The 23,888-nt window shown below is 38.5% G+C and overlaps 1 protein-coding gene across 2 annotated transcripts in view; it reads right to left on the bottom strand.

Moving 5' to 3' along the window:
- Positions 1 to 23,888, bottom strand: part of ROCK2 (Rho associated coiled-coil containing protein kinase 2) — a 110,657-nt gene that overhangs the window by 63,926 nt on the left and 22,843 nt on the right. For both annotated transcript variants that reach the window (XM_081342753.1, XM_081342754.1), the window contains exons 2-3: positions 2,089 to 2,170; positions 572 to 672 (exon numbers count right to left, since the gene is read on the bottom strand). In XM_081342753.1, coding sequence (XP_081198879.1) covers positions 572 to 672; positions 2,089 to 2,170 — 183 coding nt within the window. The remainder of the gene's footprint in view (positions 1 to 571; positions 673 to 2,088; positions 2,171 to 23,888) is intronic.

Here is a 23,888-nt window from a genome sequence, read left to right as displayed (position 1 = left end):
CAAAACAGAATCACACAAACACACCAATACTCTCTCATAACTGGATTCAATAAAGCAATGCTTCCATTACTGGAGATAATATGCAGTCATCATGACAAGAGACCACTAATTCCCTAATCATCCTACAATTTATCTAACATAGCAAGGCTGTTGGCCATTCTTAAATTTTGTAATGGATTCTATGTCAATGCACAGCATGAAGCCATACTTTCTTTTATCTGCCTCTCTAATTATCTAGAAATATGTTTTCTTTCTTTTTTAAAAAATGGCCATTCACTATTCTGTAATCTTCACAAAGCTTTCTGTTAACTCACTGGTAATCCATTACTTAGTTCATACTTATCAGTATAAATTAAATATGCACTTTTGTTCCAATGCACATTATTTATATTTGCCTATGTTTTAATTTACGTTATGTATTCCTAACTTTAATTAAATTATTCTGAGATTACCCACTACCCCAAGGAACCTGCACCAAATTAATGTGAAACAGTGTGGTCATAAAGAAAAACATTATTCTTAAGAAAATTAATGGAAATCCAATAGCTTTATGTTGATATTACGTTCTTACCAGCTGTACTTCACCAAATGCACCTCTTCCAATCACTTTAACAACATCATAATCTTCCACTTTCATTTGAAGATCACGAATTTTTTGTACAATTTTTTCATCTGAAAAAGTTTAAAGAGAAATATTTGTGCTATTAAAATATTCACAAAAGGTAATACACATTAAGCCACTAACAATACAGAAATTTAAGACTAGTAATTACAAATGGCATGGGCCATTTAATCTGCAGTGTCAGGTTGTATTTTCAGTGCAATGCACAAAGAAAACAGATCCTTTTAAAAGGTACAGTGCAAAGTATTACCTTTATAAAAATAAGAAAAAGCAGGTCTTAAATTCAAAAATACGGGTAGCCCTCAACTTATGAACACAACTGACCCCAAGATTTATTTTGTTAAGCAAGATAATTAAGTGAGTCGTACCCCATTTTGCAACCTTTTTTTTGACAGTATTATTAAATGAATAAGGTGCTATAGGGCTTCATAGAACCAGTCAATTTCATCCTCTGCAAGGCGAGCAAACCGGTCAGTCCTAGAGGAGATCGACCCTGACTGCTCTTTAGAAGGCCAGATCCTGAAGCTGAAACTCAAATACTTTGGCCACCTAATGAGAAGGAAGGACTCACTGGAGAAGAGCCTAATGCTGGGAAAGATTGAGGGCAAGAGAAGAAGGGGACGACAGAGAATGAGGTGGCTGGATGGAGTCACTGAAGCAGTAGGCATGAGCTTAAATGGACTTCAGAAGATGGTAGAGGACAGGAAGGCCTGGAGGAACATTGTCCATGGGGTCGCAATGGGTCGGACACGACTTCGCAACTAACAACAAACAATTAAATGAATATGAAGCTGTGAAGTGAATCATAGGTTGTTAAGCGAATCTGGCTTCCCCCATTGACTTTGCTTGTCAGAAGCTCCCTATGAAGGTTGCAAATGGCAACGCCAGAACCTCAGGGCGCTGCAACTATTGTAAATACATGCCAGTTGTTAAACACCCAAAGTCTGATTGTGTGTCTGTGGGAATGCTGCAATAGTCGTAAGTGTGAAAATTGGTCATGTTACGGTTTTCAGTGCCGTTGTAATTCTGAATAGTCATTAAATGAATGGTTGTAAGTCAAATAGCAAAACAAAATAAAACCATATTAATTAAAACAGCATTGGTTAGTAATTTTACCCACTAAAATCAGGGACACCTTAACTATGAAATTTAATTATAAGAAATGCTAAAGTACTGTACCTTTAAAAAAATCATATTTTAACTTTTTTATCATTGACCCTTGAAATCAAATCATAGCCTTTTGGATTCCCATCCCACCCACCCCCCCACCCCCGTCTTCAAGTTAGTCTTGACTACTGGCAACTGCCTGAACAATTCCATGAAGCTTTCTTGGCAAGATTACCTTGCCAAGAAAGTGGTTTGTCACTGCAATATAAAAGAATATATAAAATATTCTTCATCTACATAGGGATATAAATATAATATTTTTCATCTACATAGGGATATTATACGTAAGAAAAACTTACATCTGTTAAGGAAATTATCTATGTTTTTGTTCTTCCTCAGGGCTGGATAATCCAGATCAAGGACTAAGGAGTTTAAACCATCCTAGAAAAAAAAAGAAAAAGGGGAAAATAACCCAAAGGAAGATTATTTCAGAAATGTCACCTTTCCTTAACCCATGAATATTTGAACAAATAAAGAATCATGAGGTGCCAAACACACAAGCTCCCCATTTGCGTATGATGTTTATCCATATTTTATAAACAAATTTTTTAGAATGATATTCATCTTCTTATATTTTACACAGTATTGTTTATTCTACATTTCACTCACTACAGTTCATATTATATATACTTTAGGCTATCAAAAAACAAAATTAGTCAACTTCTGATTGCACAACAAAACATATCTTTCTTATCGTCTTCGCTGCTGCACCTTTTCAATTCTAACCTCTGATGTATTCTGGCACAGATTTTGAAGGGCACTGGATGAGAATTGGGAATCAAATCTGCTGATGGACATCATTTCACTCCCAGATAGACACCATCTGATATATATTGTCATGTTTACTCAGAAGCAATTCCTGTAACATCCAATGGGATTTAATTAGAAAATATACTCCTGCTGTAGATCAGGTTGGCCCTGACCCTGCTGGGTTTTTTGCAAGTCTTTAAAGACCTGATTCTATTAGCTGGGGCTGGTATCCCCAATGTTTGTAGGAACCTGTTTTTTTTTTAAAATCAATGATAATTAAATAATTTAATAATGATAACGTATATTTTCTCTGATGCTATGTATTTTAATTTTTGTATTATTGTATAGTTCTTACTTTATTTTTTAACTTTTTTCACTATCCAGAGTCACTTGTGGACATGGGGAGTTGGGTCAGAGAAACTGAATGAATAAATCCATAAATTTATTGCTGTGTTTTCAGTGCGACCCATTTCCAGTTATTGAGATTGTTTCAGATTATGAAAATTTCAAATTCCACCCCATTTATTTCAGACGCACAGCTGAAGCCTGTCTACGTATTTTTGAATCTTCTCACTTTCACCTAAACTATCAGCCACTTTTCAAGGTTTGTTCATCTGTACATTCTATAAGGCTCCCCAACAACTCCAACATTTGCATCACTGATTAAAAAAAAAATGAAAAGCACAGAGCCTTCTGGCATTCCATGATGTCTGGATCATTCTAAGATTGCTGGCACCCAAACATCTATCATAAACTCATTTTGTAGAAGACCACCATTCCTCATTACATTCTAGACTCCCCTTCACAAAAGGAAAATAAAGTTCCAGATTCTTTTTGACAATACCATTATCACTAAGCACTTCTCAGACAACAGGAAGCAGACCCTAGTTCTTTGAAATCTGGATGTGAAATCACGCTATTCATTACAAAGTTCACATTTTTTCTTCCAAGTATCTAGCAGATTCGCATAAGGGAAAAGTAGAAAAAAAATAGTAAAGACAATATAAATTGATTAAAGTATTTTTAGTTATGACATTTGTCGTATTCATCATGAACAAATATTCTTCTAATCTCAGGTAAGTAAGTTAACTACACTGATGTAACACAAAGAATTAAGTATCACCCAACTCAATCATTCTAAACTCTGTGCAGAGGTTTGGAAATTTTTTAAGATTTTCCAGAAACAGGAGGATATCCATATTATTCTTTCAAAGCATAAGTAAAAAAAAACAACAAAAAAGAAAGGGATTTTAAATGCTATCAATTAATTTTCTTATGAATTTTCACTATAACCGAATTAATACCTGGGAACCTTATAAACCTCTTCCCTACAAGACTGTGCATTCTTCTAATACTTGCATTTCTTTCCCGCAAATGAGCCATAACGTGAAAGAAAATCTCAAATTCTTAGCCACACCACCTCCACAGAGAGCAAGAGATTCCAAGTTTTGTTAATAAACTATGTTGAAAGAGAACAGAATATTGTCCATTTTATGAGTCTTTATAATTGATTAATATCATTAGAAAAAGGCAAAGGAAGTCCAGATTCTAATAGCATACAACTGAAATGCTCATGTAATGCAGCTTCCATTCATTTTGGTAATATTTTGGAGCGGTTGTTGTAAAGAAAGCAATTCATTCTAATCAATCTTACAAAATGAACTGTTTGGAGTGCTATATCAAGAATCAGTTTGTTAGTAATTTGCAATTAAATCATGAAGAAATAGAAGAACTATTACAAAATGATTACCAATGTGAGATCAAAACTTGCATATCTGATAACTATCCTAAAGCCTATTTCAGTGGCCTAAACAATTTACAGAAAAATAACTATTTTAGTTCTGATGCTGTTGAAATTTGGGAGAAAATGAGTACATCCCCAAAAAGAAAAACAACACAAATTATACTACAAACACTACAAAATAAATTCAGCAAACCCTGTCTCCAGCTTTTTTTTTTTTGCCAACCTTCTCAGTTAAATGATCAATATCACGGCAAATCATTACCTGCTAAAGAACAGGGGTTAGCTTTAAACGGGCCTATCAACAATCATCCTTCAAATAATGTCAAATATTTTATCTATCTTTTTTTTCCACTGATGTATTGCCGTATCAGTCACAGACTCAGGGTAGTTTACAGAAACAATCAACAACAACAAAAAAGGCACTATATGTAAATAATAGAGGTAGTCCTTGACTTTCAAGCATAATGAAGCCCAAAATTTCTGTTCATAAGCAAGACAGTTGTTAAGTGAGTTTTGCCCCATTTTATGACCTTTATTGCCACCGTTGTTAAGTGAACCACTGCAGTTGTTAAAGTTAGTAACATGGCTGTTAAGTGAATCTGGCTTCCCCATTGACTTTGCTTGTCAGGTCGCAAAAGGGGATCACATGACCTTAGGACACCGCAACCTTCATAAATACATGCCAGTTGCCAAGCATCCAAATTTTGATCACATGACCACAGGGATGCTGCAAAGGTCATAAGTGAAAAATGGTTTGTAAGTCGCTTTTTTTCAATGCTGTTGTAACTTCGAACGTCTACTAATCAATGGTTGTAGGTTGAGACCTATATGCAGATCATAATAAAAGTGTAGGACAATGGCATTGTAAAGGGAATAAATGTAACAATTAAACTTTAATTTTAAGAGGAAACTATTCCGCAGAATTGGGGCTACAATGGAAAATCAGCACTTTGTGGCTTTAGTTCCTCTCAGTTTGTAGAAATGGTATACAAAAGTCAACCTTCTGGGATGAATGTAATGAACAGGGTGTTCTGGTAGGAGAAGCAGGTCTTGTAAGTATCCAAGTGTTAAGCCAAATATGCCTTTATAAGTGAAAACCATCACTATGAATTATATCCAGAAACCAAGTGGTGACTAATGTAGGGCACTGAAATTACAGGTGTAACATGCTCTTGGCAAGTTATGCCTGCCAGGTATCAGGCTCTTGTGTTTCATACCAGTTGCAGTTTTTAGAAACATTCTTCAAATTTCAGAGCCATGGGGAAAAATTTAAACCTTTAAAGAAAATTATAGTAGAAAATGCCCAAACTTTAACAGCAATACCTTGGTATAAAAAGAGTATTTTTATTTGCAGTAACTAAATTCATATGATATTAAGGATTTGGGAACGGAAAAAACAGGTAAGCCTGTCTTTGCTTTTCAGCTATGAAAAAAATGATGAAGATTGAACTGACCAGCCAGGGGTTGTTTTTTTTTTGTAGACTGAAATTGCCTATCTCTAATTTAAAAAGTTTAAAACTCAGTTAATGGAAAATGCATGCACTTGTTTTTTGTAAAGACACTACTTTTTACTTTGTTGAAGAGAACTACTGTAACAAAAAAGAAATATTAATGACATTTAAAAATAAGTCATTGTTCTAACCTGGCAAAAAAATATTCCCCAACCATCCATAACAACTTAAACTAGAGCTGATTTCATAAATGTGCACCTGTTTCCTTATTAAGATCATCATTCTATTTTTGGTTAAATTAACTTGGGAAAAAAATCTTAACAAATGGCTTTACATGTTAAATATTTTTCAAAAATGAACTTTCTCCTTCTCTTGGAGGACCACAGAATATGTATTCAGGTATAATAAACAAGTATGCATTTAGAAATTATGATAGAAGCTTCTTCACTAGTGTATAAATCACTATTTAAATAATAAATTAAAATCTGATTTAAATAGCTAAATTTTGAAGGCCAGAAAATCTCATATATATATATATATATATATATATATATATATATATATATATATATATATATATATATATATATATATATATATATATATATATATATATATATATATATATATATATATATATATATATATATATATATATATATATATATATATATATATATATATATATCCATCCCACTATAAATAGAGAATTATGGTCAAAACAATGATAAAGCAGGGAAATTGGGCCCGGGGGGGGGGAGTGCCCTTATTTGAGTGATTTGGGCATTAGTTTGTTTCCAGAGAACAATACATGGTATCTTCAAAGTTATAAATGGATTGCCGTCTGGGACTGAAGTATCTTGCAGATCATTTTCTTCTCTGTGTCTATCATCATATGATCTATTCATTATTTAAGGCCCTGTTCCAAATTCCTCAGAAGTCAGAGGTTTGATGGGCAGCAACAACTTCAGCTTTTCCATAGGAAACACCCTATGGAATAACATTCGTCATAGCTTGACAAAGACAACATTGTTTCTTTTTCCAACTTTAGTCTATCATTTTTGCTGTTTTTTGTTTTTCGTGTGGGATGAAGTTTTTGGGTTTTCAGGGGATGTTAAGTATTCAAAAGCCTTTTAAATACATAAAGGGATGAATTATGAAACATTCAAAATGATACTAAAATAACTTCCATCAGTAACAAGAAGCAGGAAACCGTTCCACTTAGAATTGTATAACATACAATGTATGTCATTTTATAATTACAGTCAAGATTACAGCCCACTTTTTTGCATGTTAATCATGAACCTTCTGGGTGGTTCATATTATTCAAAAGACACTCTGCAAAGTGCCTTTGTACAAATTGACTGAAATTGCCTACTGCTCCTCCCTGAAACAGACACATCCTTTTCCAGAGGCAATGAGGCTACCTCAAAGGATTTCCCAGATTGTTCACACATGTGTACAGATGCAGACAGTGGTTTCTGCCAGGACAAAATGAAGCAGCCATATGGGAACACGCATACACAGATGAACTCTTGAAGCAACCATACCTAGCAACCTGAAATGTGGCTGCCTCAAAAAAGGGCACTGCACACTCACCAACATACTTTGCAAAATGACTCTGCAAGTACTTCAAAAAGCTCTAAGAGTTTTTATTATTATTATTTGATTTCCAGGTTTGATCTTCTTTCTTTCTATGGGTCATACAATCATACTCAGATTGTACAGCATCCTTAAGAGAAAGAAGCACTCATTCCTTCTGCATGCTTCTTGTTTAAATCCTATTTAAACAGATATTTGGATGAATTTCTGTGGTAAAAATGAATATATTACTTAGAATAATGTTTTTGTTTAAAACTATACCCATGTTTAAAGAAATGATGCACCTTTTAAGCAGTGGTTGAAAAGTTACTTTTTCATCACTGTTGCAAAATGAGTCAGTTAAATGAGACAACTGCTAAATGATGACTACCTGTAATGTTATGTAGATATCTTAACAATAAAAATTAAACAAAATTTGTTCATTATTTACTGCTACTTTGTGACATTCTATTATCAGCAGAGAATGTATAACCAAAAATTTACATTTAAACCTAGTTGTTGCTTAAGAATCTCTAAGATTGCCTAATTCTCTTGACACCCAGGTGGTAAGAGAGGAAGTAAGGTAGAAGAGGCAGACTCCTAACCATAATCATATACATCTTTTTCACATGTTTACATGACAGTCCCATGTATAAAACAGGTGTGCTCAACTCATAGTAGAGAAAGGGCCATACTGTCCCATTAAAAATAATCAAAGACTACAAAGGAATAGCTGACATGCCATCAATCATTCAACAACAGTGTGGCAAAAATGATGTACCGGTAACTACCAGGTTTGGTATGATCTGGAAGCACTGGAAATGCTTGGCAGAGTGTCTTTTGAGGAGAAGCAGCTATGAAAATCTAGCCAGTGGTAGCAGATGCTTTCTAACAGCAGTCATGTTTCATGACAATGGATTATTGAGTTTTCAAAAAAATGCTGCTGAACCACATAATACTGTTTGGTGGGCTACATGCAACCTGCAAACTGTATGTTGTACAGACATGTTATAGTGCAGGGGTAGGCAACCTTGGCTCTTTTATGACTCGTGGACTTCAACTCCCAGAATTCCTGAGCCAGCCATGCTGAGGGGAAAGGGAGAGGTTTCCAAGATGAGCCATGCTGGCTCAAGAATTCTGGGAGTTGAAGTCCATGAGTCATAAAAGAGCCAAGGTTGCCTACCCCTGTTATAGCGTATTTAAAATTATTGCCAAAACTTAGAAACCAATGATTTTAGGATTATGGCTCCTTCTGTACTACAGTTCTGAACTCCTGATGAATGAATTTGGGGGGGGGGGTGAGGTGTCAAGAGAGTATATAGCACAACAGGCCATCAATACTGAAAATAACTAATCCAGGAAATGACATATTCTCTGTCTAGGCCTCATAGATAGAAAACACTTCACGTAGAAAATATGTTATTAAAGTGATTTCACTGTTGACTTCCTCTTATCCCTTTTTGCAGTAGTTTGAAGTCTGCCAAAACTAAAAATAGCTTTATCTAACAAAACACATCCACAGGGTCAGCACAATTATATGCACAAGAATGTCCTTAGACCTCTCAGCCAAGGTGTCTTTTTTTGTGTCCCCACAATATCTGAACTAGACTGTTCTGTTTATTTATGCTGCTGGAATCCCCTGTATTTGGGAGAGAAACCTTAGGAGGTTTAGCCACAGTGAAAATATTTGCTGCAGTTTAACAGCCCCAGGGGAGGGCCAACCCTAAATATTAAGTGTTTTCAGAAAAATCCTCAGTTCATTAGAAAATTTCACTAGGAACAAAAACTTGCACCCACCCTTCTTCCCAGCTCAATGTAAATTTTTGAGACGGCTAAACTAGTAATAAACTAACTGAAAGTTTATGTGGAAAGACTATCAAGCATTTCAACTTCAGATTACAAAATAAGAGTTAAGCTACTTGCCATCTTAGTGTATTTAGAGCCATCTATAATTTTGAATGTAGCCTAATTAACCTTATGTTATACTGAGATAGACAGACATATGTACCGACCCAAGCACACACTCTAGCATGTAACATATCTGTTTCAACTTGTAATATATAAAAAGTATTAAATAAAGGTATGAATTTGCTGGGAGCTGCAGCCAAAAACTGGAGACTATTTCACATTAGAATGGCTACTACAAATCATTAATATTTAAATGTATGTCCAATATATACTTATTTAGTCCCCCATCTCTGTGAGTCTGGGTCATGCACCATAAATAAAAATATTAAAAACTCTAAAACATTCAAACATAAATAAAACAGAAAAAGAAACATAAAAAACCCAAATAGCAAGAGAACAACCATCACATAACCACTTTGCCAGCTCTCCACAGGATTCCCAGAGTTGATGGAAAAACACATTTTAAGGGCTTTCCAGAAGGCAAGCAGGAATGGGGCCACCCTCATCTCAGAGATGAATATATTAGAAAATATTCAAATCATATTGCAAGAATGTAATCCATAGTTGGCTGGCAAAACTTCAACCTGTTGCAGAATTTAAATAAAAGTAGAATTTTAACATACTTCTATTTTTGTAGGCAACTGGAATAACTCAACCTATAGTCCAGACATGTCAAACTCGCGATGTCACGTGACATTGCACAACGTATCGGGATGGTTTTGCCATTGCCGGCAATGGGGTGGGCGCAGCTTCCAGATGACACGTCCAGCCTGCGGGCCAGCTGTTTGATACCCCTGCTATAGTGTGTTCAACCATGAATTCCATAAATCTCTTTACCAACAACTGTGGTTGGTTGGGCTGATGGAAATTGTTTAGAACTATATTGTTTCTCAAATTGCTAATCAGGACATTGTAATCTTCAAAGCAGTAAGAAGTCAATCACATTCCATTTATAATTTTCTTTCAGAAACTAATTCAATCAATCAATATTTATTCGGTCAGTGACCAGAAAAGTTTAAAAGAACAAAAATAGAGCAAATGAATAATATATGAACAAGTAGAAAAGTAAATCATATTATAACTCTTTGACATTCTATTACTATGTTAATACAGTTCCACGAGTGGATATAAATCTAAAACATTGATAGGTATAAAATAGAAACCATATATGTCGTGACAATTTATGTAGTAAACCAAGAATAATATTTAAAGGAAGGGTACTGATGTAATAAAATCAATTATAAAAGATACAATGATTATTTAAGTTTCTGGCGAATCCCCAATGCTGCTGCACAGAATCTGGCCACCTGTGCTGTGATCTCTGCCTGCTCATCCTTAAGCAGCCACTGGAGATAACTATTTTCTGAACGACCAGGATGCCTATCAATAATGGGGAGGACATAGTTTTTCCAAATGGCTCTGTTGAAGGAGCATCGAAGGAGTATATGACCAATGATCTCCACCTCTCCAGAGCCACAGGGGCAGAGTCTTTCAGACAGTGGTGTCTTGTTGTACTTGCCATACAGGACGGCCGAAGGAAACACATGGCACCATGCAAGTGAGAATGCTTTCCGGTGGTTTACTGACTCCAACTGACTAAGATACCGTCCACTTGCCTCTTGATGTCCTCTACCCTTTAACACAAGGTTTGTTTTGCTTGGTCGTAGTCCAATTTGAGAATTGAGGTGGGTCAAAAGCCTAGTTTGGCAAGATTTATTTATTTTTATTTTATTTTAATTCCATTTATATCCCGCCCTTCTCCGAAGACTAAGCTTAGCAGTAGCCTTCATTCTGTGTATATGCCTGCTTGTTAGGGCTTTCACACACACCCCAAGCGGCATTATTACAAAGTCAGCTTAATTGCCCCCAACAATCTGGGTCCTCATTTTACCTACCTCGGAAGGATGGAAGGCTGAGTCAACCTTGAGCCTGGTGGGATGCGAACCTGCACTAATTGCAGGCAGCTGGTGTTACTTAAGGAGGCATTAGCCCACTGCTCCACCAAGGCTCTAATTGGACTCAACTGTCTTGATCCATGAAGAGGAAAATTTATATTGTAGAATCAGTGGAGCAAGGCCTTGCAGAAAGCAATTAAGCCTTAGCCAGGTGTTTAAGGAAGCTATACAGATTCTTGCTTCAACTTTTATCAATCCTGTCTCCAGGCGCAGAACTGCATTTGGGACACAGCGCGGCATTTGGAGAATTGTTCTAATAAATTTGGATTGAACTCTTTCCAGTGGTATAAAACATGAAGCTGAGGGTATGAGCAAGGTCCCGTAGAGAAGCTGTGCTAGCGACTTGGCCAAAAATAGCTTAATTGCAGCTGGAACATAGTGTCCTCCCTTTGCGCGAAAAACTAATTGCAAAGGCTAGAAAACATTTTAACTAATGTATCCATTTTTTGCTTCTGAGATCCTGCTATCATTAAGTTAAAAATTTGAGATTTCAGAAGCATGCAGGCTTTCAAAGCAAAAGTGACACAACGAAGCAAATGCATTTATATTTAGGCATTATGTGCATGGATTTGTTTCGGTCAATTTCATTATCCCATGTACATTGAAATTAATTAGGCTTCTGATAAAAGCACAGAATGTTTTCTGTGTGCTGAGAAGTACTGGACAACAAACCTATTAACTCTATAAAAAATACCAATGATAATTGTGATGTAACTATATATGTAAGTAGAAATAACTCTTGAGATTTTATTTCTCTTCATTTCTCACATCCCACAGTCCATCTGCTGTCTTTCTTCTTTTCACAGTCAAGAAGCATATGACACATTTTCTGTCTATGCTGCAGAAGTCACAAAGACTTAATTAGCTAATGTAATTTGTTCCAAGAAGTAACTATTTACAAATTCTCTAACTGTTTTTGATAATTGAAACAGTTTATTGTAAAATAAGAAATAATTTCAAAAGAATTACCCTAATTACCTGAAGTTTGAGATCTTGCCCTTACAAAATAGATTGAGAAGAACTTACATTTATGGAGAATTATATTTTTGTTTTGAAAGGTGAAATATTTTTCTCCCATTTACTACATTTCTCACGAAGCCACATCTTACTCTGTAAGGATGGCCTTGCAGATCTGTATTCACTCTTCTTCAGTAAAATATGGGAGATAACATGGCTAAAAAGTAGTTACATTCATCAAAGGTAAAACATGCTATAATTGTCTGATTACTGAGCCAAACTTCAGAATTCTCTCCTTAGGAATATAAACAAAATCTGCCACAGATTTCTTAAAAAGGCTTATTTGTTAGTTCTAACTGTCATTGCACTGAAAGTTGTAAAACGTGCAGTCCATGGCATCTCTTGTTCTTTTTTCCAAGCTTCTATTCCAAATAGCATATTTTGGGAAAATTCTAAATACACTAAGAAGTATGCAAGCAAGAGCAATCCTCAATATGTCCTATACAAACATACTATCTTGCTCTTTTCCAAAACAGAACTGCAAAAAGACGCCAACAATAATCTGCTGATATATCTCTGGATTCCTCTAATGGAAAATCAAGATGTCAACAACTGAAGTTATAGACATGTATGGGGCGCAAATCTGACTCCAGTTATCATGAATCTCATGAAACCAGACTGAGTCTTCTATGGTTCTGACAGGAGAGTCAGTAGGAATCAAGATGATAAGGCAAATAGCATATCCTGGCAGTCAATGAACCCAAAGCCTGGAACCTTTTAAAAAAATGAAGGAAAGTGAGAGAAAGCAAAGCAGTCAAGACCCTCTTCTCCTCTGAAACTAGCAAGGATAAACAACTAAGTAAGAGATAAGTGTGACAAGGGAGTTATGTGGGACAGCAGACAGACGAGTATGTGCTGGTTAGAACTGGTGGCTAAGGTGAGAAAGTGCAGATGGATGGGGCATAAAGGAAGAAGCAGCCACGAGCAAGAATGAAAAACTCTTCCTCTCCAAGGTGAAAATGCCTTGCACAAGAACAATTCTAAGAGCAAGAATGAAAAACTCTTCCTCTCCAAGGTGAAAATGCCTTGCACAAGCACAATTCTAAGAGCAAGAATGAAAAACTCTTCCTCTCCAAGGTGAAAATGCCTTGCACAAGCACAATTCTATTTACAGCTGCAACTTATCAAACAGAGGCTGCTCGCACATGCCTCCAAAATACCTTTCTTGACCTTTGGCTGGGCAGGACAAGTCTGGCTAAGGATAGGTCCTCCCTGCCCAACCTATGGGAATATTTTCAGCGATGCCTCCAAAATTCAGCAAGAAATGTGATGGTTTTAGAAGCAATACCCAAGCAGCCTTGGGAGGATTGCACGTGACTTATAGTCCATCTCTGCTCCCTGTTATAAAAAACATTGTTTTCTGAGAAATTAACCCATGTTCCTCCTTTTTCTGGAAACACCATTAGTTGTACTTAAGTTTTATTCTGCCATCAAAGTTTTTAAAATCAACTGAAGGATATTCCTATTTCCATAATAGCAGGAGGACATCAGGAAAGAACAGAATTTTAGCTCATTGATTTGCACCCAGTGTTTATTTTAGCTTAGAAGAAATGCTGTTTCATATTTGTGAACTTTCATTACTATAATTTTTAAACATAAATATATAAACTTTTATGTTTAAAAATAATAGTAATGAAAGTTCACAAATATGAAACAGCATTTCTTCTAAGCTAAAATAAACACTATATAGAGACAATGTTACAGAGTATACACTTTAGTTATATCAAACATTTGAAAAGGAAGAATGTATTTGATTGTTTTGTTCATATATTAACAAAATTGCATGTATTTTGTTCCTAATTTCTCAGATCCAGCTAGAAATGAGACATCTAAACCAGGGCTTTTCGACTGGTGGTACACGTACCACCAGTGGTACTTTAGCACCTGGCTGGTGGTACGGGAGCCCTAGCTAATTGTTGTGGGGGAGGGAACCAGTTAAAGCGGAGCCGCACAGACCTGGATTAGATCAGCTGGAGCTGCAGAGCTTGGCAGAATCCCCAGGATTTGCCATGTGGCAACATGGTAATTGGAGCTTCCGGTGCAACCGGAACAGAAAAGGTGGAGGAGGCTGGAGAGAAGAGAAGGTATAAAAGGGGCAGACCAAGAAGAGAAGAGGCTTTTCTTACCGAAGCAGTGAGGAGACAGAGCAAGTGGTCTGTTTTCAGAGGAACAGCGAGCTTCGGAGGAAGGGTGAGTGAGCAAGCGGCATGTTTTTTGGGGAAGAGCAAGCAAATGGCGTGTTTAGCAAGCACGTGTTTTCAGGCAAAGGCTGAGTTAGCGAGCAACCAAGCTGGGCAGGAGCCCAGGAGCACAGCTACAGCTGGTCCGCGCTTCTGCTGAGCCGCCCAGAAGCGCGGATCAGCTGTAGCCCGGTGCTGATCCTGGGGCTTCTGATAAGTTAGCAAGCAGCATGTTTTCCAAAGAAGCACGATCAAGCGAGCTGGGCAGGAGCCCAGGATTGGCCGAGGGCAGCTACAACCGATCAGCTGTAAAACCACATTTCTGGAATTCAGGTTAGTTTGGGGTAAATATTAGGGCAGCCAGTTTATTTTCCAAATCTGGATAAAGGAAGTTTAGAAAGCTTCAAATGGAGGGCTTCCTTGTTCCCAGATATCAGGCTGATGAAGGATAGGAAAACCTTTTTTTGTTTGTTTATAAGGGACAGAGGGGCTCCATTGGATGTGGCTTTTGGTGACCTTTTGTGTGTGTGTGTGTGGGGGGGGGAAATGGAGGTTCTAAGGATTAAAATGGGAAAAATAGGCTGCTAATCTCCTGGGAATGCAAACGAAGGTGCTGGAAGTCATCTCTAATTATGGACTGGTCATTTTTGTCTTGAAAAATGGACTTGTAGAAACCCTGGAAAGATATATGGATTCTTCTGTTGCCTTTCCTGTTTTATTAACTATTGCTGAGTTATTGCTAAGGCTCAGAGTTTGCTCATGGGTCCAGAATTTTTTATTTCAACAAAACAGTATGTTTTGTTCTTTTTTTTTTTTGGCCTTAAGATGAATTGGGAATCTCTGCCCAATCATATTTGCTGGGGTGTATTTCCCCTCAATCTACCCAGTATGGTCCTGCCTGTGGCTGTAGTATTGGAGTTCAGCAACAAGAAATCATATTAACCCGAGAGGCTTGCAGCAGGCCTGTCTGTAAGAATTGATCCTCTCTAGGAACTTCTTCTCTCTGACAAAAGCAGGGAGGACTATGGAACCCTGAATGATCTCTATGTAAATCAGGCGGTTTTGAAGAAGGATATCCATTGCTTTCTGAAAAGTACTTAGAAAGATGCTCTCAACTTGAATAAAATATGTAAAATTCTTCAGTGCAGTTTTGTGGGTGGGAGCAGATGCTCCTATGTAGCTAGGCAGCCACGTCAGTAAAAGGTCTGAAGCAGCAGTGCTTTAACGGAAAAATCAGCCCTGACTGGTAGGCAGCTCACTGAACACCTTGCGTGTAGAAGTTGGTTGCACAACAGCTAAATTATTAGACATACGAATATCTCTGTGATAAGGTAATCATTACTAGAAAAGGGATGAAGTATAAATTACTGATAAAAGTAGTCATCATTTAGTGACTAACTCATTTAGCAACTGTTCAGAGTTAACAACTGATGGAAAAAATAACTGGGCAACCTATCCTTGCATTTAGAATCTTTGCAGGTCTGTAAAGCTGAACAGAGTTCACAATCACAGCAGGGGCATCTCTTAGCTACTGTCTTACTTAGTGACCAAGTAACCAGTTCCAAATGGGGATGGTAATTTGTATTGTCAAAACCCAAAGTGCAGATATTTTCAGAATGAGTGACCAGGTACAGTAAATCTATCTGAAAAGCTTCTCAAATGTGGAGCATCTGGGTGGGGTGTACTTTATCACTTTTTTCCTTTTTGTTGTTCTTGTTCTTAAGTTGTTTACACCTTGCTAAGCCACTGGTGGTACTCAAATATTGTCATGTCCTAAAGGTGGTAGTCTGTGAAAAGGTTGAAAAGCCCTGATCTAAACTAAGCAGAACACATTTTTCAGTGCTTAAGCTTCAGTATAAAAATATGGATAACATGCCGTAGAGAACGTTACATATACAGTATAGACTCACACAAACGATTAGCTCACTTGCAAACTTTATATATAACACACCAATATAAATATGCCAATGTGTAACTTTTCTCTCTTTTGTTTTATTATGCTTCATAATATTAGGAATAGCCTCTCCCTTTGCTTGAGTCAATTCTAATTACAATGCTGGTGATAAAAGAAATGATGGATACTATCTGAAACAAACCAGGATCCTGGATTATTTTAAATCTTTCCCAAAATCACTGTTTTCTCATTTCATAGAAATTCACAAATGCCCTTGATAAACAGAGTTATAAAGATTCACGTGCTTATCGAAGGAACAGGTATAGTGTCACAATCTGACCTAGAGGCCACAGATGGCCAAAAGATTTGGGATTCCCCACCCTTGATCCAGATTCCACCACACTCTGCATCCTTACACAGAGGGGAAAGTCTGCCAAGTGTACAGGTAGCTAGTCCTCAATTTACAACCACAACTGAGCCCAAAATTTTTCCTGCTAAGTGAGACGTTTGTTAAGTGAATTTTGACCCATTTTATGATTTTCTTGGCACAGTTATTAAGTGAATCATTGCAGTTGTTAAGCTAGTGACACGGTTGTTAGGTGAATCTGGCTTTCCCACTGATTTTATTAGAAGGTCGCAAAAGGTGATCACGTGACCCCAGGACATTGCAACTGTCATAAATATGAGTCAGTTGCCAAGCGTCTGAATTTTTGATCACGTGACCACGGTGCAATGGTTACAAGTGTGAAAAATGGTCATCAGTCACTTTTTTCAGTGCTGTTGTAACTTTGAACGATCACTAAATAAGGTGCTGTAAGTTGAGGATTACCTGTATTTACTATTGCTTTACGATTTAAACTGGCAGTAGCAGTACTTAGAAAATAAAATAAAAATCCCCCTGCTAATGATTCTTATCTACCTGTTTCCTACAATCTTTCCCTGTCCTACTTTTAAAGAAAGTGACAAATTGAGAAACAATTGTTTAGAATTGAAAATCAGAATCTTACAGCAGTTCATTTAAAACCTGTGGCAATATCACCTTCACATACATTCAACCATCCTGGACTGGAAAGATGGTTTTAGCAACTGGCAGTCAGGAAGGAATACGTCTATCCTTGCAGATTTAAAGCTGAGTTTACTACTATATATAAAATTGGCATACTCATCGTTTGCTAAAAATATAAGCACGAGTATTGTACAACATATCTTAGTGATTAAAAAGTCACATCTTATTTTGGCAATGTATACTTAATCCAAAGTACATTTGTAATCAACTATTTTAGGTCATATAACCCTAGTAGAAATCCTTCTCCTGGATCCTTAAATAGGATTTCTAGAAATAAGTAATTAAACTGACTCATAATCTGAACCCTTCTTTGAAAGCAGATATTCATATCAATCACAGACTCATGATGCAAGGATTTGATTTTTATCATCCAAAACCCCAGAACATTTTGTTTCAAAAACATTTGCTTCACCTATCTTCAGTCATCAAACTATGTAAGATAACTGTAGTATCAATTGACCATAGGGGTTGCTTTGCTGAATTTAAGCAACTTGTTTTAACTCATACGGGTTATTTGTGAGCTTGTGCACTGAAAACCTTCTACTGTCTAGGGCCAAATCTTTCAAGAGGAGCCTTGGGAGTTTCATGCCTTCGGAAGAAGCTCTTTTGACCCCAGTCTTCTGTATCACTGCAGAAAACACACTACTTTATATGGTTACAATCCAGCACTTTGCTTATGCTCTCAACCTTTCCAAAGCACCCTTTGGAGCCTGAATTTGAAGCCATGCACAGTCCTAGTAAGTGATCCAGTTTTCTTTCCTCTGAGGAAAGAATAGACTATTGTCCAGAGAGATGGAAGCTAATGGCTGCCTAAGATGCCTGCCTGCCTATCTACCTACCTACCTATCTATCCATCCATCCATCCAATATATGAACACCCTAACAAAATCTGCAGCCCTCCTTGTACCTTCAGAACAGAATTATTCACTAACACAGAAAGGAATAAATTATTCTGGTTTCATAAATATTCCTACTACAAAGGGATAATATATTTTATTAGCATTTTTATGTGCTACTTATGATTGCGTTACTGCTTTTATAGTTTGGCTGGTTTTCCTATTTTTTTAAAACTAAGAACAAAAATAATTATTAAAAGCTGAACAAGGATCTATATTTACATAAATCAATAAATTGAAGTCATCATTCATTAATTTTGATAAACTCCTACTAGATGATTTGAGTTAGTGAGTAGGCTAAAAAGGGAAAGTTGCCTTTTGAGTTGTGCTTGATTCTTGGTGACTTCATGAATACGCCCATGTTTTCTGCTATTCAGTTCAGTCTATAATTGTGGGATTTCCTGCTGGTCTCCTATCCACATTCTAAGCAGGCACAATTCTGTTGCTTAGTCCTGTTAAAGGCCCATTTACCTCAGCACTGTTAAACTTGATCTACTAGCATAGGAAACTTCAGAGAACAGTAGGGAAAAGACTTAGCAAAGCACATCTCCCCCGAATAGATACCCAATCTGTTTTTAAAAGGGGAAATGCAACCCCTAAACTTCTAAAATAACAGGATTCACACAACTAATGTTGCAGTATTTCTTCACACATTTCCAATTGCTTGGATCCTAAGAAGAGAATACCCATTCAATGAATTTTCTTGTGCTCTCTTCACTACAGCTTCCTACTATTCCACAAAAAAATAACCCACTCAACAGTTATTGGATGTTAGAAGTGGCAGTAGAAGACGTTTTTGCAAGTGGCAGAAACACAGCAAACTACAAAACGTAAGAAAAGTCCTGCTAGATCAAAGTCACTGCAGAGGACTCTATTTTCCAGGGACCAAGAATATGTCTCTAAGAAGCCCGCCAACAGCATATGTTGCCTTCTTCTTCTGTTCAGAGGCAATCTGTGACTGGTCTGTGGTTGGTATGCAGTCACAAAGATGACTTTGTGTAAACAGAAGTGCTGTCTACCTCACTGTGAGAAAATCCTGAGGTATAAACCTCTGCTTAGGGATAACTTACAAGAGCAAGACACAGAAGGACTTCTCATACAGCATTCTTCAATATTTTTCAAAAAAAAATGTTTAAATGTCTTTGGATTTGCATTTCAAGTTCAACATATGCAGGATTTCATACGAGGGCACGGCACTGAATACATGGATTTTCTTTGAAAATATAGTCAGTTTGTTTAAAGTGGATTTTTTTGTGCGTGTTTGGAAGAGGTCACTTAAACTTTCATGCAACTAATCTCTGAAAGCATTTCTCAACTGAAGATCTTCTGTGGGAAAAGTCTACGTGGCAGCTATTGTTTTCATTTGTTCATGTTTTATTTGCACAACAAATACTGTAATATTACTTTTATGTGTTCACACCTCACCCGTCTGTACATACCGTATGTCAAACTCAAGACAGAATATAAAATATTATAAGAAAACAAAAATAAAAGTATAACCATAAAGAAAAAGATTGTATAAAATATCTTCTACATAATGGAACAGATCTAGGTAATGTATTACCTACTTGTATCATGATAAAAGAAGTAGCATGATTATTGATAATTAAATGTGGATTCCTACTTTAAAGATTCTGGAAAGTAACAAAAATTCAAACAGTGTTTGATGGTGATATCAAAAGAACTTTAAGACTTTACTTAGTAAGGCATTTGTTCATCTCTTAACACATTCTCCAAATTTCTCAAACAATTAGAACAACAATCCAAAAGAAGAACTTGTTCTGAAGTCTGTATACACTATTCTTGGGATAAAATGAAGCTTTTAACAGTAATCTGATCCCTAATAGAACATTTTAAAAATATCTTGAATCAATTTCCTTCTGTCTAAAGTTTTAAATACCTAAAAACTTTCAGGAATGGAATCTGCCTTTAAACCAAGAGCTAAATACCACTAAATAACCCATGTTTTTCAAACTCATAAAATCGTAGACATTCCTATGCCCACCCCAGCACCCCTTCCCCCATTCTATATAGTGGGAAACATGGTTGAAGTTCTTAGCCTTCGTTAATAGATGTAATGGAAAATATTTTTTGCATTAGTTACCAAAGTTAACTCACAGCCACAATTCCAGAAAGGAAGTTTGTCATTCCAATACTTTTAACAAAAGCTGATCATTTTTTTAGAGCAAACGATTCCTTTCTTCAAAAACAGAAATATTTGTGGCTGGAAAGATCAACTATTTATATCACAGCAAGTCTCCAAAAACCTCTACCTAATTCTAATAACTTTTCTCAAAATTAAGCCTCGTTGTTTTCTCTTATCTCAAGAATGTAGCTTATGAAATTGTGATTACGGTACATTTTTTGATTACACACACAGAGATGCACGTGCACACTGAAAGGTAGTTAGTGCCTTCCAGTCAATGTTGACTTCGGGAGACTGCTTAGACTACTAATGTATTCTAATGTTTTCTTGCCAACATTTTCTGAAGTGGTTTGCCTTTGCTTCCTAGGGCTGAGAGAGAAGACAGGCCCAAGCTCACCCAGATGGCTTCTCACCTAAGGTAGTTTAGTTTAGTTTATTAGACTTATATACCTCCCTTCTCCCGTAGGACTCAGGGCGGTTCACAAGGTTTTTTAAAAGAAACAATACTACAATTACAAAAGTTAAAGCAATTAAAATGATTATATTAAACCTTGAATATAAAAAACCTAGTTAAAAACCAGTTAAAACCCCAATTAATACCCTCAGTCCAGGCCAGAAAGCTCAAAGAGCCAGGTCTTCAGGTCCCGGCGGAATGAACGGAGGTCAGGGGCAGTCCTGAGCTCTACAGGCAGCTGGTTCCAAAGGGCCGGCGCACCCACAGAGAAGGCCCTCCCCCTGGGTATTGTCCGCCGGCAATCTCTTACCAGCGGTACCCTGAGAAGACCCTCCCTGTGGGAGCACACAGGACGAAGGGAGCTTGATGCCGGCAGCAGGTGCTCCCTCAAATATCCCGGACCCAAGCCATTTAGGGCTTTATAGGTCATCACCAGCACCTTGAATCTCACCCAGAGGGCAACTGGGAGCCAATGCAGCTCGCGGAGCAGAGGTGTTATGTGGGAGTATCGGGAAACCCCCATCACAACCCGCACGGCCGCATTCTGCACCAGCTGAAGCCTCCGGGTGGTCCTCAAGGGCAGCCCCATGTAGAGAGCGTTGCAGTAGTCCAATCGGGAGGTCACGAGCGCATGAGTGACTGTGCGTAGGGCATCTCGGTCCAGATAGGGCCGCAACTGGCGCACCAGGTGAACCTGGGCAAAGGCCCCCCTGGTCACGGCTCCTATATGGTCTTCACAACTGAGCCGTGAATCCAGGACACTCACGTTGCGTGCCCTATCGACGGGGGACGACACCTCACCCCCCATCATTAAAGATGGAGTAGGCTGGTTAGTCCGAGATGCCGGTATGCACAGCCACTCAGTCTTGGCAGGATTGAGACGAAGCCTGTTTCTTCCCATCCAGACCCGGACAGCCTCCAGGCAACGGGACATCACAGCGAGGGCATCACTGGGTTGGTTCGGGGTGGAGAAAAAAAAGTTGGGTATCAACAGCGTACTGATGATACCCCAACCCCAAACCACGAATGATCTCGCCCAGTGGCTTCATATAGATGTTGAACAGAAGGGGAGAGAGAACCGACCCCTGAGGAACTCCACAAATGAGAGGACTCAGAGCAGACCTCTGCCCTCCCGTCAACACCAACTGCGAGTGGCCCAGGAGATAGGAGGAGAACCACTGCAAAACAGTGCCCCCCACTCACAACTCCCTGAGACGCCGCAATAGGATACCATGATCGATGGTATCAAAAGCCGCTGAGAGATCTAATAGAACTAGGACAGAGGAGCAACCCCTGTCCCGAGCCCACCAGAGATCATTCACCAGCGCGACCAATGCCGTCTCCGTGCTGTACCCGGGCCTGAAACCCGATTGGTACGGGTCCAGATAATCAGTTTCCTCCAGGAACAGAGGAAGCTGATGCGCTACCACACTCTCAACAACCTTCAACAAAAAGCGAAGGTTGGAGACAGGACGATAGTTGTTTAAGATCGCTGGGTCCAAGGCAGGCTTCTTGAGAAGGGGCCTCACCACCGCCTCCTTCAGGGCCGCGGGGAAGACACCCTCACTCTAAGAGGCAGATATTACTGCCTGGAACCAGCTTCGTGTCCCCTCCCGAGCTGCATAAATCAGCCAGGAGGGGCACGGGTCCAATAAACAGGTGGTGGAGCTCAGCCTCCCCATAATCCTGTCCACATCATCAGGGGAAACAGGATCGAACTCAGTCCAGATAACATGCTCAAGACCGTCCGATTCCTCCACATCAGACTCTACCCAGTCAGAGTCCAAACCGGCCCAGATCTGAGCGATTTTGTCCGTCAGATAATGGCTAAACTCCTCGGCCCGTCCCTGTAAGGGATCCTCCCTCACCCCGATTAAGAAGGGAGCGAGTCACCCTAAACAGGGCAGCCAGGTGATTATCTGCGGATGCGATGAGGGCAGCGAAGTAATTAGCCCTCGCTGTCCTCATCGCCGCAAGATAAGACCTTACAAAGATTCTTAACTGCAATCGGTCAGATTTGGAACGGCTGGACCTCCAACCGCTCTCTAGACCCCGTCTCCGACGCTTCATCTCCCGGAGCTCCGCAGAAAACCATGGAGCCCAACGGGATCTGCGCCGGGTCAGGGGTCGCAAGGGTGCAACACAGTTGAGTGCCTCGGCGGCCACCCTTTCCCAGGCATCCACCAAGGCATCGACTGGGCTGTGAGTGAGGGCGATGGGTATAGACCCAAGCGCCATCTGGAACCGTTCTGGGTCCATTAGGCACCTGGGACAGAACCACCTGGTCGGTTCCGCAGCCCAGCAGCGGGGGGTGGCATAACGGAAGACCAGCCGCAAGAGGTAATGATCGGACCATGACAGGGGAACAATAGTTGGTGAACCCCCTCCCAAATCATCCAACCATTGTCCAGACAGGAAAACCAGGTCAAGAGTGTGACCCCCCCACATGAGTCGGGCCCTGAATTACTTGGGTCAGGTCCATGGAAGCCATCAACTCCCGAGCTAGGTTAGAAGTCATAGTTTCCCAGTTACTAATCTGCTGCCTAAAGTACTACACTACCTTTTTGGCACACAATCACAGGATTTAGCAATCTTTTTGTAGCCATAAGCTGCATCTTTTAAAGAGCTCCAAGAGGAAGGATACTTGAACAGAGTCACCACAAAGGCTGCAGCCACTTTTTTTGTGCTGAGATGGATAAGATTAAAAAGAAGAATGTGACAACTTGCTACAGCCATCTTGTCATGGTCAGTTCGTTGTGGTCAACTCACCACGACCAACTTGCCTCAGGACAACTTGTCATGGCCAACTCACCACAGGACAATTCAACAAATTCAATTTAATTATTTAGAATGACATATTTTATTTTTTGGCATTCACATTTCATTTTGTTCGTTCTCTGCCATCCTTTAATGATTCTATTCCACCATTTCTTCAATATTAGCGTAACTCTTGTCAAGTTTTCCTGAAACAAGTTGGCCAAGGCAAGTTGTACTGCAGCGAGTTGGCAAGTTAACAGATAAAAAGATGCACTGAGGTTGTTTTATTACTTTGACAAA

Source organism: Vipera berus (genome assembly GCF_964194415.1).
Source record: "Vipera berus genome assembly, chromosome: 1".
Taxonomy (NCBI): domain Eukaryota; kingdom Metazoa; phylum Chordata; class Lepidosauria; order Squamata; family Viperidae; genus Vipera; species Vipera berus.
The sequence above is the reverse complement of the archived record's forward strand: the minus strand, read 5'-3'. Positions and strand labels throughout refer to the sequence as shown.